The 15,905-nt window shown below is 52.3% G+C and overlaps 3 protein-coding genes and 2 non-coding genes across 5 annotated transcripts; 1 reads left to right on the forward strand and 4 right to left on the reverse strand.

Moving 5' to 3' along the window:
- Positions 1 to 6: 6 nt before the first annotated feature.
- Positions 7 to 3,882, reverse strand: ical1 (islet cell autoantigen 1-like). The gene is given in 14 exon segments (XM_068756353.1): positions 7 to 226; positions 314 to 409; positions 480 to 743; positions 1,428 to 1,477; positions 1,557 to 1,654; positions 1,730 to 1,806; positions 1,809 to 1,827; positions 1,907 to 2,032; positions 2,106 to 2,304; positions 2,384 to 2,507; positions 2,666 to 2,738; positions 2,952 to 3,132; positions 3,221 to 3,252; positions 3,792 to 3,882. Coding segments are annotated over 13 exon segments (1,431 nt in total). The 5' UTR covers positions 3,229 to 3,252; positions 3,792 to 3,882; the 3' UTR covers positions 7 to 110.
- An 833-nt stretch (positions 3,883 to 4,715) lies between these two features.
- LOC137911977 (nucleolar protein 58-like) lies at positions 4,716 to 11,856 on the reverse strand. The gene is given in 26 exon segments (XM_068756323.1): positions 4,716 to 5,002; positions 5,087 to 5,159; positions 5,236 to 5,368; positions 5,451 to 5,556; positions 5,643 to 5,782; positions 5,861 to 5,950; positions 6,037 to 6,082; positions 6,163 to 6,317; positions 6,383 to 6,498; positions 6,576 to 6,684; positions 8,344 to 8,395; positions 8,487 to 8,569; positions 8,657 to 8,817; positions 8,893 to 8,954; positions 9,028 to 9,162; positions 9,258 to 9,421; positions 9,610 to 9,736; positions 9,938 to 10,083; positions 10,165 to 10,299; positions 10,377 to 10,441; positions 10,633 to 10,739; positions 10,741 to 10,770; positions 10,847 to 10,971; positions 11,148 to 11,200; positions 11,292 to 11,368; positions 11,756 to 11,856. Coding segments are annotated over 26 exon segments (2,613 nt in total). The 5' UTR covers positions 11,801 to 11,856; the 3' UTR covers positions 4,716 to 4,924.
- On the reverse strand, positions 9,481 to 9,564 carry LOC137912288 (small nucleolar RNA SNORD11B). The gene has a single exon (XR_011106183.1). It is a non-coding gene; the product is annotated as a small nucleolar RNA SNORD11B (small nucleolar RNA).
- Positions 9,814 to 9,896, reverse strand: LOC137912286 (small nucleolar RNA SNORD11B). Its single transcript, XR_011106182.1, has one exon. It is a non-coding gene; the product is annotated as a small nucleolar RNA SNORD11B (small nucleolar RNA).
- Positions 11,857 to 12,450: 594 nt separating the features above from the next.
- Positions 12,451 to 14,937, forward strand: nufip1 (nuclear FMR1 interacting protein 1). Its single transcript, XM_068756497.1, has 10 exons — positions 12,451 to 12,685; positions 12,760 to 12,855; positions 12,920 to 13,011; positions 13,108 to 13,170; positions 13,256 to 13,332; positions 13,425 to 13,517; positions 13,632 to 13,786; positions 13,867 to 14,001; positions 14,067 to 14,299; positions 14,388 to 14,937. Exons 1-10 carry the CDS (start codon positions 12,451 to 12,453, stop codon positions 14,814 to 14,816), a joined length of 1,608 nt encoding a protein of 535 aa, XP_068612598.1. The 3' UTR covers positions 14,817 to 14,937.
- Positions 14,938 to 15,905: the final 968 nt, after the last annotated feature.

Below are 15,905 nucleotides of genomic sequence, written 5' to 3' on the forward strand. Positions count from 1 at the left end.
CCCAATCCCGGGGGGGCGGGGTCTGAAGGAGGATCTGCTCGAGGCAGGGGCCCCTATCCAATGAGCTTCCCCCCCTTTTCTGCGTCCGGTTCCCACATCCGGATCCTCGTTCAGGCGTTGAGCAGCTCGTCCTCGGAGCGTCCGATGGCGTCCGGGTTGGAGAGGGGGTCCAGGTCGGCGAACAGGTTGAACCAGGCGGACATGTCTTTGGACCCAGCTGGAGCTGCTGTTCACACACACCAGAGGGGGGGGGCTTAGGCTTTAAGGTGTTGATGAAAACCAAACTAAATGCAGGTTGACAAAAGGGTTTTACCGCTCGCCGCTGAGCTCGGCGCCGGCTGAGCCGATTGGCTGCGAGCGGAGGGCAGCTGCAGAGGCTGGGCCTGGAACATGGGCGGGGTCGCCCAGCCTGAAAGACGAAGCAGAGAGCAGGGTAGAAGTGAATCTGTTCCCTCCCAGCAGAGGGCGCTGTGGCTCACCTGTAGACCTCAGGCTGTGATCCAGCAGCTGGGAGGGCAGGAAGCCCGTCGGGCTGGGCGGGCCCGAGGTCGGGCACGCCGCCGGGGTGGCGCCCGCTGTTCCAGCGATCGGCGGGGGGATGCTGGGAGGGTCAAAGAGCCCAAAAGCGTCCTGCCACTCTTTGCTGAAGTCGTCGCTCTGCCCCGAGCCGGGGCTGAGGATGTCTTTGAGGAACGCCATGTCGCCCCGTTCGCCGTCCTCCTCCGGCGTCCTGACGGAACCGCCTGTAATTAGATAACGGACGAAAAAGCGTCTCAGATGATTCGGAGTCGACTCGACGCGTCCGCAGAGGCGGAGGATTTCAGATTCCAGCCTCCACCCGAAAACGAGCAGCGGCTCAGCGGCAGCTAGCGACGTTAGCGTTAGCCGAGCCGTCGTTCAGAGTTCCAGCCGGCAGCGGGAGGAAAAACGGAGACGAGATCCTCGTCTCCTGGGTGTGAAGACGGACTCTTTGTTTTGCAGAAGGAAGCAGAGTCAGGAGAGGAAGCGGCCTCCCGAAGTCAGAGATCACAGACGGAGGAGGTCGGAGGCAGCCTGCGGGTTTACCGGCGCTGGGCAGGTGGGCGGCGCCGGGCTGGAGGCCCCCGAAGCCCCAGGTCTCCCCAACCTGGGGCGCCATCAGGGGCGGCGGCGGCGGCCTGCAGGCCATGAGCGTCCGGTCGGCGTCGGAGCCCGCTGACAGTCCCGTGAGGTCGTGCAGCGCTGGAATAGGTGGGGTCATGGCCCGCCCCCGTGGTGAGATCAAATGACCTTCAGGCCACGGCGGGAATTACAAAGAACAGCTTCGTTACAGACGTCAGTTATCAGATTCCATGGGGGGGGGGGGGCTCAAAGCCGCCGTTTGGGGATCGTCATTAGCAAAGCAGGAAGAGGAAATGCAGGTAAAGATTCACTTCCGCTCTACACACCTGCGTCTGACGCACTTCCTGGTGGCTCGTCGTCGTCCAAGGACACGAGGCTGAGGAAGCAGAGGGGGGGGGGGGGGGGGTCCATTTGCTATTTATAGCAGCTGCTCTGACACACACACACACACACACCTGTCTGCGTTGCTCTGCAGCGCCTCCTTCTTCTTCTTCTTCTTCTTCTTTTTCTCCTCCTCCTGTTCCTGCAGGTCCTCCAGCGGGTCTCGCAGCTCCTGCAGGGACAGATCGACGGCGTGAGGCGGAGCGACCGTCTCCGGCGGCGGCGGCGGCGGCGGCGCTCCGGGTACCTTGAGCGTGGTGAACTGGTACGCGACGTGACCGTGGAACGCCGCGTGGATCCTGACCATGCCGAGGGCCGTCTTCTCCAGAACTGCAGCAGGGTCGTCTGGAAGGAGAAGCAGAAACTGAAGCGGCGGCGGGGCGGGACGGCGAGTCGGGCGGCGGGCGGCGGGCGTCGGGCGTGCCTGGTAGGTGCAGAGCGAGTGGGACAGCATGTTGCAGCGACTCGCCCCCAGCATGTCCACCTTCTGACACACGTCGTTCTTCAGCTTGTCGAACTGGCCCTTCGTCCCGCGGACCTGCGCCTGGACCTGCAGCGCAGAGACGGCGTGAGAAACGCCGCCGCACGCCGCGCCCCCATCGGTGACCCCCCCCCCCCCCCACCTTCCGGAACTTCTCCAGCTGCTTGTAGGTGTCCGGGTCCAGCTCCTGGGACGCGTCCCTCATCCAGAGCAGGGCCCCCCTGTACTCGGTGCGGGCCTTCTCCATGCGGCCGACCGTCAGCAGCGTGTCGGCGATGGCGCGCCGCCTGAACGTCTCCACTTCCTGGTGCAGGCGGTGCAGCGACACGCGCAGGGCCATCCTAGGAGGGGGGGGGGGGGGGGGGGGGGTCAGTGAGGAGCAGATGTTCCACACCCGCCGTCCGGGTGGTTCCCGCTCACCGCTGCTTGGCGGAGGCGCACAGCGCCCTGCTGGTGGCGTCCATCATGGCGCCGGCCTTCGTGCGGTCGTGCTCGGCCTGGAAGCGCAGGAACAGGCCGAGCTCGTTCTCCTCCTGAGACAAGCCTGGAGGCGGAGCAACGGAACCGCGTTTACGTTCGCGTGAGGGGCCGACGGGAACGCCGAGCAAACAAAAGAGGCGGAACATCGTCCTCCGGGCGGCCGGCGGCGCGTCTTCCGGTACCGGTGACGTCAAACGGGGGGAAACGGCGTTCTCCACTCACGTGCGATCCGCTGCTGGTACTTCTCCATCACCTTCACCAGCTCCGTGCAGGTCGCCTGGACCGAGCGGAAGAACTGCGGAGACCAATCGGGGGGGGGGGCGGGGCGTCATTGACGTCTAACTTTTGTCTTTTTGCACGATTTTAACCGCCGGTTCTGACTTCCCGCCCTCAGGCTGGACCGACAGGAGGCGGGGCCGACTGGAACGCGCGTCGTTACTGATTAGCCGCAGAACAAACAAACACGCCGGCGCCGCCCGATTCGTCAGAACCTCGCTTCCTGTCCTACCTCCAGCTTGGCGTCCAGGTCGGCGTCCGACGCCACCACGTACTCGTCCTCCTTCTTGCCCGTGGCCTTAATGAGGACCTGCTTGGTCTTCCAGAACTTCTTCTGCATGCGCGCCACCACCGAGCTGTCCTCGCCGAGGAGAGCCCCCCCCCCGCCGCCGCCCCACACGTCCGCTGCAAACCTGTCGCCGACGGCAACGCAACAGTCGGTGACCTCCATCCCCACGGCTTACGTCACAACATCAATGCGTGTGTGTTTGAAGTCCATACCCGTCCATGATTGGCTGTCTGCTCCTTGTGTTCTGAAAGTACGAGAAGTACACAAAGGTGTATTAGTACAGCGTGCTGGAAAGATAGTAGCGAGTCGAAATAAGTTAAACAGGAAATGTAAACGCTGCTTGTTTATATCAAAGGGGCGAGCAAGGGGGGGGGGCGTTATAATGTAATAGTTAGTTCGACCATGGGGGGGGGGACATAATGAGGTTCTTCAAAGACACCTGCGACTTCGTGGAGCTGAAACCCGGCCAGCTGGCTGCCGAGCAGGAGTCCGGTTACCGTCGGTGCCGTCAGGACACGGTAAGAGAACCGAACCGAACCGAACCGAACCGAGCACCGCCGCGGCATTTATCAGTACATTAACTCTGTGTGTGTGGGTGTGTGTGTGTGTGTGTGTGTGTGTGTGTGTGTGTGTGTGGTGTGGGGGGTGAAGGAAAAGGGAAACGTCATTAAAGGAGCTCGCGCGCTAGCAAGAAGCGACGATGAATAAGTGCGACGTTAACAGTGACGTCATGTTTGTATCATCTTTAGATAAATGGTGGCTATTTGTTGTTGTTTTTTTTACCTTGATCTCGCTTCGGTCCGGCTTCCCGGACCTCCATGTAGGTTAGCTCGGCTAGCTCGGTTAGCTCCCCCCCCCCCGCCTCCAATGGCCGTGACGGACTGACGAGGCGCTGAATCAGTCCTTGACGTCAAGCTCCGCCCACTGATAAACCCCCGCCTGCGTTATGCATCATTTCCTAAGTACGTCATTTATATAAAACCGGTAACGCTCGTAAGAAAAACAGTTATATCCAATTTTAATGATCCTAAAATATAGTATTTTTTATGTTTTGCATTTTACCATAGAACATCAGGAACGCAAAATGTCCATCCAGCCCCGCCTCCCGCAGTCAGTGACGTTGGTTCAGAAACCGGATATGCAAATTAGCTGTGGTGCTAATTAGACGCAAGGGGTCGCTACTGTGCAAGCTATAGACGATCCTCTATTGAACAAATGTGCCACGCGATTCTACTTTTGAAAACTTGTAGTACTGTACAGCAATTTTATAATACTGTTGATTTAAATATGATTGTCATTTTAATTTGACATTTGTGTGAGTTCAGCCTAATTTGTGTTTTTCAAACTGTTAAGAAAGCAGTTAGCCCCATTAGACGATCACTAGTAACTAGTAATTCTAGTAACACAAAAAAAGTATTGAATGACGGCTCTTTAAATATTCTCTAGTCAATCCAGTCTGAGGAGGAAAAGGAATAAAACCAAGTCAACTGGTTTTACAAGCTACGTAGTTAGTATAATTCATAAAGGCAAATCTCAGCCTTCAAAGACATTTCCCAATATGATCTTAATTACCGAATCTGATTTGAATGATTCTAATTAACCCTTACCTAACCCCGGAGGAAAGAAAGATGTGCGTTGAAGGACTGGGTCGGGTTAAAGACGCCACCAAAAATACCATGAGCATGAACGAATGAAACAATCTGGTAAAACATTTATTTATAATTTTCTCAGACTGCAGGAAACAACAAACACTCCTTTTTAGGAAACCAAACTAAAAATGGAGGGGAAGATAAAAGTAAGAACAAAATTTAAATCGGCTGCGGTTCCCATCTGCCTCGTGAACGTGCGATTTATATACATGTCTGTCCACAATGTGTCCCCCGGTGTCTCTCTGCAGTCCAGGCTGCGTGTGGAGCCTATGCCCCTGCATCGGTCTCACAGGCTGAGTATCTGTAAGTGTACAGCTTGTTGTCTGCTCCTCCACTCAGCATCAGCTGGAACAGAAACAGAAGAGAGAGTTAATTTATATGTAAAAAAATAAATAAATCAGTGTTTAATAGGAGGAAAAGCATCTTTACCCCACTTTCTGTCCAGTCCACACAAAACACCTTGTCCTCGTGGGCCGCCAGGTCATACAGGGGAGCCTTCCAGCTGGGACGAAGGAGACCAGATTAAACGTCACACTCAACGACAGGACGTCCTCCGACCGCGTCGACGGGCTTCACACCTTCTGGTGTCCCACAGTTTGACGACGTTGTCGAGGGAACCGGACACCAGCTGGTGTTCGTGCGTCGGCGCCCACTTCACGGCGGTGACCCAGCCGGTGTGGGAGGTCAGGGACAGCGTCACCAGCGACCCGTCTGCACCGGGGGGGGGGGGGGGGAGCAGGGGGGGGTTAAAGAGCGGCGCCGTTAAACGCCGACCGCGTTGGTCGTTGGTCACCTTTGGTTCTCGGGTCCCAGAGTCGGACGTGTCTGTCGGCGCTGCCCGAGGCCAGCCGCCGGCACAGAGGCGAGTAGGAGATGCAGTTGAAGACTTTGCTGCCGGTCTGTTCGACGGAAGTAAAAACGGGAATGGATCAGTCACAGAAGCCTCGAGGCTCTGGAACCGATCCGACGGGAGATGTCCCCTCACCAGCGTCGTCTTCATTCCGCCCGTCTCCGCGTCCCAAACGCGGATGGTGTGGTCCCACGACGCGCTGCACATTTCCTCGCTGTCGCTCCACAGCACGGAGGACACCGCCTCGTTGTGTCCCGAGAGCGTCATCAGGGGGTCTGCGTCAGGCGGGGGGGGGGCAGAATCAGAACGGCGCCGCCGCCTTCCGGTATTCCGTCAACCGGGCGGGACGGGACTCACCCTAGTGAGGCCCAGCTGCTGCGTCCTCTGCTTCTTCCTCGGTCTGTCCCCCGGCTCTTCGTCTTCGTCCGTCTCGTCCGTCGGCACTGGCAGCACGGGAGAAAGCTTTTTATTGGCGGTGGACTTTGGCGTTGCGTTCAGGCACGCCTCTCCATCGCTCCCGGGAACCCACCTGCTGACCAAACCTTCAACATCTTGTCCCAGGAGCCGCTGCAGAACTGAGGATGAGTAAAAAGCCCGTAAATTCCCGATTCCTTGTCCTCGCCCCCCCCCTCCCCCCCCCCCCCCCCGTCTTTACCTTTGAGCCGGAGGGGTCTGTGGACACGGCGTCGACGCTCCCCGCGTGGCCCCGGCAGCAGTGCCTGGCCTTCACCGTGTTCCTCTCAGAGTTCCACTCCCACAGCAGGACGGTTTGGTCCAGAGACGCCGTCAGAAGCAGGGAGGTCAGCCCGTCTGCACGGAAAACGTTTTTAGTTATCTTAAACCGGCAGAGCGGGCGGCCCCGTGGCGCCGCTCACCTCTTTTGACCCACGCCACGTCTTTGACCACATCCGTGTGTCCGGCCACCGTCACGGCCAGCTTCCCCTCCCCGGACCAGATCCTGGCCGTCTTGTCGTACGACCCCGTCAGGATCCTGGGTAAAATAAAGCAGGAAAACTTCAGCGCTGCAAACGGAGTTGGTTCCGCTCGCGGGGCCTTTCTTCGTTTCACCATTCGGCGTCTGCGTCGATGGCGCTGATCCAGTCATCGTGCATCATGCACTCCTCGGGCTCCGGGGCCGTGATCCGCTCCACGTATTCTATCTCCACCACTTCTTCCTGAAACACAAGACACCCCTTCAGACACGATTCGCCAAATTCTGACATCCAGTTACGTATTATTGACGAGGTTATTCGTCTATACCGTCGATATGCCTTCTGTTTCCATGTGAGAGGACAGCGACGTTCGAAGGAACTGACCCCTGACCAGGAAGTCAAACTCCACCTTGCTGTGTGAAGCTGTAGCATCAAAAAAAAAAACACGTGAATTCAAGATGCAAGCATTTTTAATCCGATCGTGTGAGTCCATAAAATTTAGGCTCAGAAAAACAGTAGGAGAATTTGATCAGATAAAATAGACGCGGATTGTTGAAATAGAATAATTCCATCATTTATAGTCAAGTAAAATATTTTGTTGGCTTTACTGTCCTAAATAGCCATTTAAACTTTTGTAATAACATATTTGTTCAGGATTACAATAATTTATTTTACCATTTTTAGCCTCCAGCAGTTTATTGATCACGCTGCTGAGGTCCTGGACTTCAGCTCCAGCAGGGATGGAGAACGGGACGTCGTCGACAACATACCTTTAAAAAAATAAATAATAATAATAATAATAAAGCGCCATAAATTACACGCGTGCACATTTTAACACTGCGGATCATACAGTTACCGGATAACGTAAATGCAAACACGAGGGATGCAAGTCTGTTTAGCATTAGCTAACTAAAACGAGCTAGCAGCCTTGCTACTGTTTACTGGGAGTTAGCGCTAGCTAGCCAGCATGCTAGCTAGCTTCACGCTCACCTTTTGTCCTCCGTGAAGAACCTCGCCTGAAGCTGTGACATTCTTCTATTATTTCTGTTATTTCTCTCAGTGAGCATTAAATCTATTACACGTCTCGATCCGTCCCTTCATAACAGAATCCGGCTCTCTTCTCGTTCCCAATGCCATGTGGTGCGAAAAGCGAGGCCCAATCAGCAGAGCACAGATGCAATCGATGACGTGGATCTGTGCTCTGCTAGTTTAGCCTTAAACACAGGAAGTCGGTGAACTATCGAAAGCTCAACAGCTACAAAACTTAACAGCGAATTTATAGATATATGTAAAATATGGTGTTTTATAATCAGTTTTGACGTAGTTGAATTATGTATCGATTTGAATTCCAATATTATGTTAAACCTTTATTAATGTGGAATGGCCATTTATTTTTTATCTGTACAATCTATACCTTTACCAGCTAAATGTGACTTTAAATGAATATACATAATAATCCACTGCACTGGAACATAAAATGAGCAACGACTTGATTGTATTGCGTTCTATTGTCTATCTACTTATGTAAAAGTACTTATTACACAGGTAGAACTAGTTTCTCAAATGGCACCAATATTTAATACAACCTCCTGCATACATTTGCATAATTTTTTGTAACCTAGTAGTTTATTTTCTTCAAGTCAAGATCTTTTAGATTATCGATGATGTATGGACTAAATTCCTGCAACGTTTACGTCGTTTTCCCTTTAAATGGAGAATAAAAACCCTCTTCGGCCACGTTAATTAAAGAGAACGTCATTAGACCAAACAATATTTATTGAACAAGATGGAGGTTCAGCCTCAAGCCAAAAAAAAACGTGGTAACTTGGCCCTCAGATGAAATGTATGACAGAAAACTTAAATGACAAGAAACCTAAAACAGAATATATGTGCTCTCTTTCAGTCTTCCTCCTCCTCCTTGACCTTTTTCTTCTTCTTCTTTTTCTTCTTCTCCGACTGCAGGAAGAACAAAAACGTATCACAACAGGAGAACGGAGAAATGGCCTCGAAACGTGGATCGAGTTCAGTAAATTCCCACCTCTGTTACCGCTAGCTCTTCCTCCTCCTCCTCCTCCTCAGGTTTTGCTTTGCTCTTCTTTTTCTTCTTCTTGGGAGGCTCCTCAACCATTTCTGCAAAAAAAACACCAACATTTTCAAGACCACAACGAGGAGTTGAACCATCATGGACAAGATTCCATCAGCCGCCGCTCCACCCACCTTCTATTACGACTTCCTTTTTGATCTTTTTGGATTTGACCACTGGCGCTTCGGGCTCCGCCGCCGCCTCCTCCTCCTCTGCTTCCATCTCCTCAAACTTCCTCTTCTTCGAGGTGGAAGGAATGGTCGAATCGCCGGACGCATCGTAGATTCTCACTTCACTGCAGAGCAAATCGTTATTCAAGACTTTTGCATTTCCACATTTCCACACGCCGACGTCCCGGCGACGGACTCGCCTCTTGTGCGTGTACTTGTCCGCCCTCGCCATGGCTTTGCCCGTCCCGCTGATTCTTCTGATCTGTGAACAAGGAGACGCGATCAGCGGAGTAAAAAGCCCGATCAGCTGCTCCCGCTGCTGGAGCTGGACTCACCCCTCTCTCCTCCAGCTGGCGTAGCCGCGCCTCCAGCTTGGCCCGGTTCTCTATTCCCATTTCTGTATTTGTGTCCTCTCCCAGCGCGTCGTAGCGGATAGCCAAGGCTGCCTTAGCTGCTAACATCCTGGAGATCTAAACGAGGAGGGAGGGGGGGGCAGCAGATTCATTTTCTGATCGTCCTATCGATCAGTATTTCCTCACCCGAACGCCGCTCCCTCTTGGCGTACCTTGCCCTTGTTCTTGCCCGCCGTCTGGCCCACCAGGGAGGCGTGGTAGATGAGGCCGTACTTGGGGGTGTCCTTGTGGGTCTTCAGCGCTCTAAACAGAGCCTTCTCCGCTCCGAGGATCTGCACCGTGGAGGCCGGATGCTTCGCCAGATTCAGAAGGGAACCTAAAAAAAAGACGAGTCAACTGCGAGCCCTCGCCGGCACCGACCCACCGGGCTCCCGCACCCGAGCTCAGATGAGGTAGTGACTTAAAAACATCAGCGGTTCTCAGGAGAGCGACTTATAGTCGTCATCATCACAGCCGGGGGGGGGGACGGCGAAGCTGCTGCCCCCGCCCTCCTCCGTGACGCACCTGCGTGAGAGATGAGACGGGCGCCGACCAGTTCGCCCACCATGACCGTCAGGTTGGGCGCGATGGCCGTCATGCGGTTCTTCAGGTAGTCGTAGAGCTGCGTGCGGTACTCCGAAATCTCGATCACCTGCGCGAAAGGGATATTTGTAGGGTCAGAGTGTTTCCTAAAAGTTTATTTTAAAAGCAGGAGGCAAAAAAAAAAAAAGACGGTTCAGATGAGGTAGTGACTGAAAACCCACACGATCGGTTTCAGGGCAAGACAAACGTCGACATCATCACCACCGCCGCTCCGATTCACGACCCGCCGCGGTCGGCGTGACGACCGTACCTGATCGCACAGGTGCATGATGTTATCGATGTCCTGCTCCGACACCTCGGTTCCCATGGAGATCTCGGCAGCCAGTTTCACCTCCGCCTCGATTTCCTCTGGGAGGAGCTCCGACAGGTCGGAGCTCGCCACGTTCGTGCGATCGCCTTCAGAGCAGATCGAAATTAAGAACCGAAGAAACCGCAGATCTTCCAATTACGCACAAAGCGAAAACAAATTTCGGTTACCGATCTTCTTGAGAGTTTTGCAGTAGGCCAAGTTGTCCGTGATAATCTTTCCCAGCTCGGGGAAGTGCCAGCCGTACCACTCCCTGCAGCGCATGTTGTAGTTGTTCAGCTCCTTATCCAGGTCGTCCAGAAGGGCTGCGAGGGGAAACCGCTCCGGAGTTAAAAACGCGTTCCCAAACAGGGACAGTTCCGGTTTCACACCCTCAACTCACAGATGGCCTGCACGATCATGGTGTCCACCTTGTCTGGACTGAACTTCAGCTTGTAGCGGGACAAACTTAAGACAGAAAAAGAAGGCGTTTTCAGTAAGTCCACTTCTCGCACAAACCCGTTCTGGATCTTTACAAATGGCTGCCTCAGCGGTAGTGACGAATGCTGAGGAAGATCTACAGGAAGGATTCAGACAGCGAGCGTAATCACAGGCAGCGGCCGCTACGGCACGAACGGCGTCCTCCGGCGCCGTCTTACCTGTGGGCCAAGCCGAGAGACATGGCGCTGATCTCCCGGGGAGGGAGTCCGGAGATGAGGCCCTCCCTCTGGCTTCTGATGCACCTCATCAGCTCGGCCACGGCCGGGGCTGTAGACGCAGCTCACGTCCATTTTTTCCTACAAAAAGAAGACGGTTTACAGGCGCACCTTTTTAAATCTATTCAATGTTGATGTAAATTCTGCGATCACTTACTTTGATAACCCCGCCGAGTTTCGCGTCATTGATCGCCAACTGCTCATGAGCATCCTTGGCGACAATTTTCTTCAGAACTTTCTTCAGGTTCTTCCCGATTTTTCCCTCGATGATGGCGGTGGCGGCTGAACGGGAAACGTTAGGAATGCCGGATTAACACCGGATTGGTGTCAAACCAAAAGACATAAATGTGCTTAAGTGAAGTTGCGGTCTCAGCGGTAGTGACGGATGCTGTGGGATGCCTCATGTTCAAATCAGACACAGAAACACATCACAGACCGCAGATCAGTTTCAGACAGACCTGCTAAAGCTTCCGTCGTGTCCTGAAACTTCTCGAAATGCTTCAGCTTCACACTAGCAAGGGCACAAAACCAAAAACAGTCAGACCGCAGATCGGCAACAACCAGCTGGCTCGATCCGATCGAATCCCCATTTCTGCACTCACACTTTGTTAGCTTTTTCGGGAGTCTCAAATTCCTTATACAAGCTGTCGACGTGCTTGAGCTTGGATTCATCGAGAACCTGAAATACAAAAGAAGAATTTAGTTGCTTTTTAAATCAATTATGAAAACATACAGGTGTCTATACAAACGTCGCAAACACATTTAGGAGATATGTGCAGCTAATGTTAGCTTAAAAAATGCACACGTGGTTCCGAGGCCTTCAGACCAAAGACCAAAGAACGACTTTGTGCGTTATTCTGGCCACTTGTGCACATGTTAGACACTTAATTTACAAATCGTACATAAAGTATGGATTAAAATAAACTTTCTAACTGTGTTTGCTCTCACGTAAGTTAGCTACAGCTAAACCGACACGTGGAATGGGCAGCTAGCATAAGCTAATTTAAGTAAGTAACGCGTAATTACGAATTTCGTAAATAACAATGAACAAAAGTCAAATACTTACTTTGAATATTGCGTATCCAACGGCGGTCTCAAATAACACGAGCATTTTGGCAGCTCCTCGGTTAACTTTACAAGATTAAGCGCTGTCGGAGCAACCACGCTGCTTGTCCCAAGGAGAGAAGAAGGGTTGCCAGGTTCGTTCGGCTGTAATCACCCTTTACGTTACCCGAGGTAAATAATGGATTGGCATTTAAGCCGATTTCAAACGCATTCTATTTATTAAGATTTGTAGAGTGGAAAATATTGTCATTAGTAGTAGAAATCGAATTAATTTTTAGATTTGTTACGGTATTACATGCGCTAAAAGTAAATAATCACGTCTCATTTCTCGCGAACCGCTCTCTGGCAACCCAAGGGGTAGTCGCGCTCGCGAGAAGACGTCATAAATATGTCTGGCAAAAATAAATAGGTATATATTTAACAAAAATAAATTAAATATTCGTAAATTACTTTAACCGTTTACAAAAAAACTGCTTTATTATGTGAAATAAAATCTGCCCCTATTTTAGGTCCTTCCTGAGCCGACGAACACCCAGAAGTAGAAGAAGACGTCTTTCCGGTTTTGGCGGAAGTGACGCACTTCTGCGCGAAACGGAGCAAACATAGGTCCATGTGAGCGCTGCGTGGGTGAGAAACTCCAACTGTAGCTCGCATAAACTTTATTACGTCCGCCAGGAGAGACTTCCGCTGTGCAGCATGAACGAACCGGGGCACTATCCGCCGCCGGACTTCAGCTGCCCCCCCCGGAACTCCATTCAGCACCAGCAGCCGCCGCGCTCCAGCAGCTTCCAGCCCAGCATGTGGAGCTGGAGCGAGACGCCGCCGGAGACCAGCTGGGGCTCCGGCGGCCACGCCGGGTGGCATCAAGGGGCGCCTGCGGGGTTTGGTTCCCCTGCAGGCCGTGGAAACTACGGACCTTCACGTCCGTACGGTGAGTTGTGACATCAAATAAATATAAAGTAGTTTGATCTCAGAATAAACTGAACTTGTGATGTGTGCCATCAGGTCAAAACTTCGGCCACGGGTGGCACCAAGGTGGGCAGCGAAGGGGGGGGCAGAATTGTGGCCCTTTTAGTAATCACAAGAGGAAGGTAACTATTGGTTACGTCGGAGCATTCAAATGATGACGTCAGCGGTGAAATGATTCGCCTGTAATCCATTCCAGAAGGAACCAGAGTATTCCATTTTTGTGACACGTGTGACCGGGGCTTCAAGATCCAAGAGAAGTATGATGAGCACGTCTCTCAGCACGTCAGGGTGCGTTTACAGCCTGTAACTTCCTGTTTCTTAGACTGTCGCCGAAACACAAGCTGCTCATTTTACCGCCCGCCTGCCCCGTTGCCTCTGTTGCAGTGCTCCGTGCCCGACTGCAGCTTCATGGCTCATGAAAAAATAGTCAGCATCCACTGGAAAAATGTAAGCGACGCAAAATGCTGCGCGTTTGAAACGTTGGTTCTGTGTTTAGTTTTGTAATATCAGCGTTTATTAACCACGACTGCAGAACCATGCGTCCGGGAGCAAAAGAGTCAAGCTGGACACGCCGGAGGAGATCACACGATGGCGAGCGGAGAGGCGCAAGTCGGTGCTCCGTAGAAAGACGGTCAAAACTCCGGCGGCTCGTCTTTACTTCCTGTCGGCAAAATGGAATGATTTGTCGTTTGTTTTCCCAGAAACTATCCGACGCTTCAGAACATCGAAAGGAAGAGAAAAACGATGGCGTTGCGGGAAGAGACGGGCGCCGTCCTGGAGACGGCTCAGTTTGGGTGAATGAACACGCATTTGTATCACGTTTTTTTTTTTTTTTTACTTTCTCCTTCTACCTGCATTAAATATGAATCCCTCATATTGTGTCTAAAATGTTCATATTTCATCTCCAGACGGATGCGAGGGAGAGGCAGGGGGCGGGGTCGAGGTCGCGGCAGGGGTAAAAGCGGGTTCTATGGCGGAGGCCCTCCTCCAGAGGCGCCCCCACCCCTTACCCAGCGCTGCGACGATGGGGATCCATTGGGCGCCCTGGCCACCAGTAACCACGGTGACTGTCCGGCATTCATACAGGACGGAGACGCGTTAATGGCGGCACGTGTTGCATTAAGATTTGTCGTGTGCTCCCAGACTCGGACAGGGAGGGGCCGGCTGCCGAGTCCAGGATCGGGGGCCTGCTCGTGCCTCCGAAGCAGATGAGCTCGGGTCTGGGCTCCCTGATGGCCAGCTACGGCTCGCTGAGTGAAAGCGACGAAGAGCCGGAAGGTGAGCGTCGATGAACTCTTCGTCGTTGCTTGCAGCCGCTGCTCATTCTTGTCCTTGTGTTTCAGCCACGCCCATTCAGAGAGCCCAAGATCTGGTGCAAGAAAACCGGGCTCTCCTAAACTCGATGCCGGCAAACGCCCGGGACAGAGGAGCCTCCGTCCGGCCAAAGTCCCCCTCAGAGACTCTCAGCACCCCCCAGTCTGTCTCTGCTCCTCACAGAGGAAGAGGAGGAGGGAGAGGAGGTAGAAGAGGACACCGAGATGCGCCTCAAACAAGGCGTCCCACTCTACTCGAGATGGTAGAGACACATCTGGGATTATCCAAGAAGATTTAAATTGTATTTAGATTATAATTCATGTGCGGCTCTTTGCTTCCATCCTGTTTAGCTGTTGGCGCCGAATATCCGACGCGAGCGGAACGTCCTCCTGCAGTGTGTGCGCTACGTTGTCCGAAACGACTTCTTCGGCCCGGAGGGCGTCCTTCAGAAACGGGAGGGGGTCGGGAATGAACCCGCGGCGGCCATTCAGAGCGGAGAGCACAACGGGAGGAAGGGAAGCCGGTCCGGGGGAGATGAGGTTGTGCCTCCATCCGTTAGATCCAGTGATCAGGAGGATTTGGGAGCCAATTCGGCTGACCGGAACCGCCGGGACGGGGTTCTGCAAGGATGTTCAGAACCCTCAGAGGAGCTCATCCAGAACGGTGACGAGACATCTGCCAAAGACTTGGAGTCCACGTCTGCAGATAAAATGACACGCACTTTAAATGTTTATGATGATGAAATATGGGAGAGCCCCGGTGTCATCGTGGAGGAATAAAACACTTTTCTTTTGCTAAAACACGAACATGCAATGATGCTGGTGGTTTTCTGACTTAATTTTTTTTACATGTGATATTTTATTTTTGTATCACGCTGTATAGAGAAGGAAGCTGATTATTTGTCCCGTCTGAAATAAATCATAAATCTATTGAATTATGAATTTGTGCACATATTTATTTTGCATTTATGGGTGATAGTAAGACAAAAAAATCATATTGACTTTAAGAAATACAGATTATGAAAAATAAAATCAGGATATGAGCAGGGCAGAGCAAAAACCAATCAAACGAGAAGGTTCTGTTTCCGGTTTCAGAGTCGCACCGTCCGTCCGAGCTGCGCCGTGTATTATAACAAGCGCTTACCGCGTAGCTGTTGCCTAGAAACCACCTGCGCCGCGCGAGCTTAGCAACGGTGAACGGGCGTACGTGTTGCCATGGCGAGAATTGCGTCGTAAATTATAGTTTTAAAACCTTTTTACCGCCTGTAAGAAACGAATTAGAAGGTTTCGGGTCATAAAATGGCTGCGAGTTGCGTTCGAGTCGATCCCACTTCGGTCGAGTTCAACAAAGTCAAAGTCGGACAGGTTTACAGGACGAGAATAAGAGTCTCAAATGCCGGGAAAACTTTGATGAAAATAGCTATTAAAAAACCTGCGCTTAAGGTAAGTCCGGCTATTATAACGTTTTTAATTAACCAATTAAACAAAATGAATTGATAAAGTGACGTAATGTTATCCAAAATGAATGTGGGTAAAGTAATTGACCTAGCTAGCGCCTCTTGAAGTTAGCTAACTTTCGTAAACATATCTAAACTGCTAATATTAGCTTGCTTCATATTTAGTTTTTTTTTTTTTTACTCATTTTAAAAACAGTTTTAAATGCTTCCCAGGAAGTCCCAACAGATTTATAAAGTGATGTCAAAACGTATTTGCGTCTGAAAGGAACGTGACGTCACTCCTCCTGCTAGCTATTCAGGTTCACGGGCTGCGCCTCCGCCGAGGAGGTGCTGGTGTCTCCTGGTCTGTCCGTCTGCGGCACGCTGGAGTTCAGCGCAGAGGAGGACAAGGAGGTCGCGGACTGTCTCCTGG

Source organism: Brachionichthys hirsutus, chromosome 24, assembly GCF_040956055.1.
Source record: "Brachionichthys hirsutus isolate HB-005 chromosome 24, CSIRO-AGI_Bhir_v1, whole genome shotgun sequence".
Lineage (NCBI taxonomy): Eukaryota > Metazoa > Chordata > Actinopteri > Lophiiformes > Brachionichthyidae > Brachionichthys > Brachionichthys hirsutus.

Excerpts from the sequence above, each read along its gene's own strand:
- nufip1 (XM_068756497.1), top strand. The coding sequence starts at position 12,451 with ATGAACGAACCGGGGCACTATCCGCCGCCGGACTTCAGCTGCCCCCCC. Across the intron at positions 12,856-12,919 it reads CAAGAGGAAGGTAACTATTG|AAGGAACCAGAGTATTCCAT; the intron begins GTTACGTCGGAG and ends AATCCATTCCAG. Across the intron at positions 13,787-13,866 it reads CCTGGCCACCAGTAACCACG|ACTCGGACAGGGAGGGGCCG; the intron begins GTGACTGTCCGG and ends GTGTGCTCCCAG.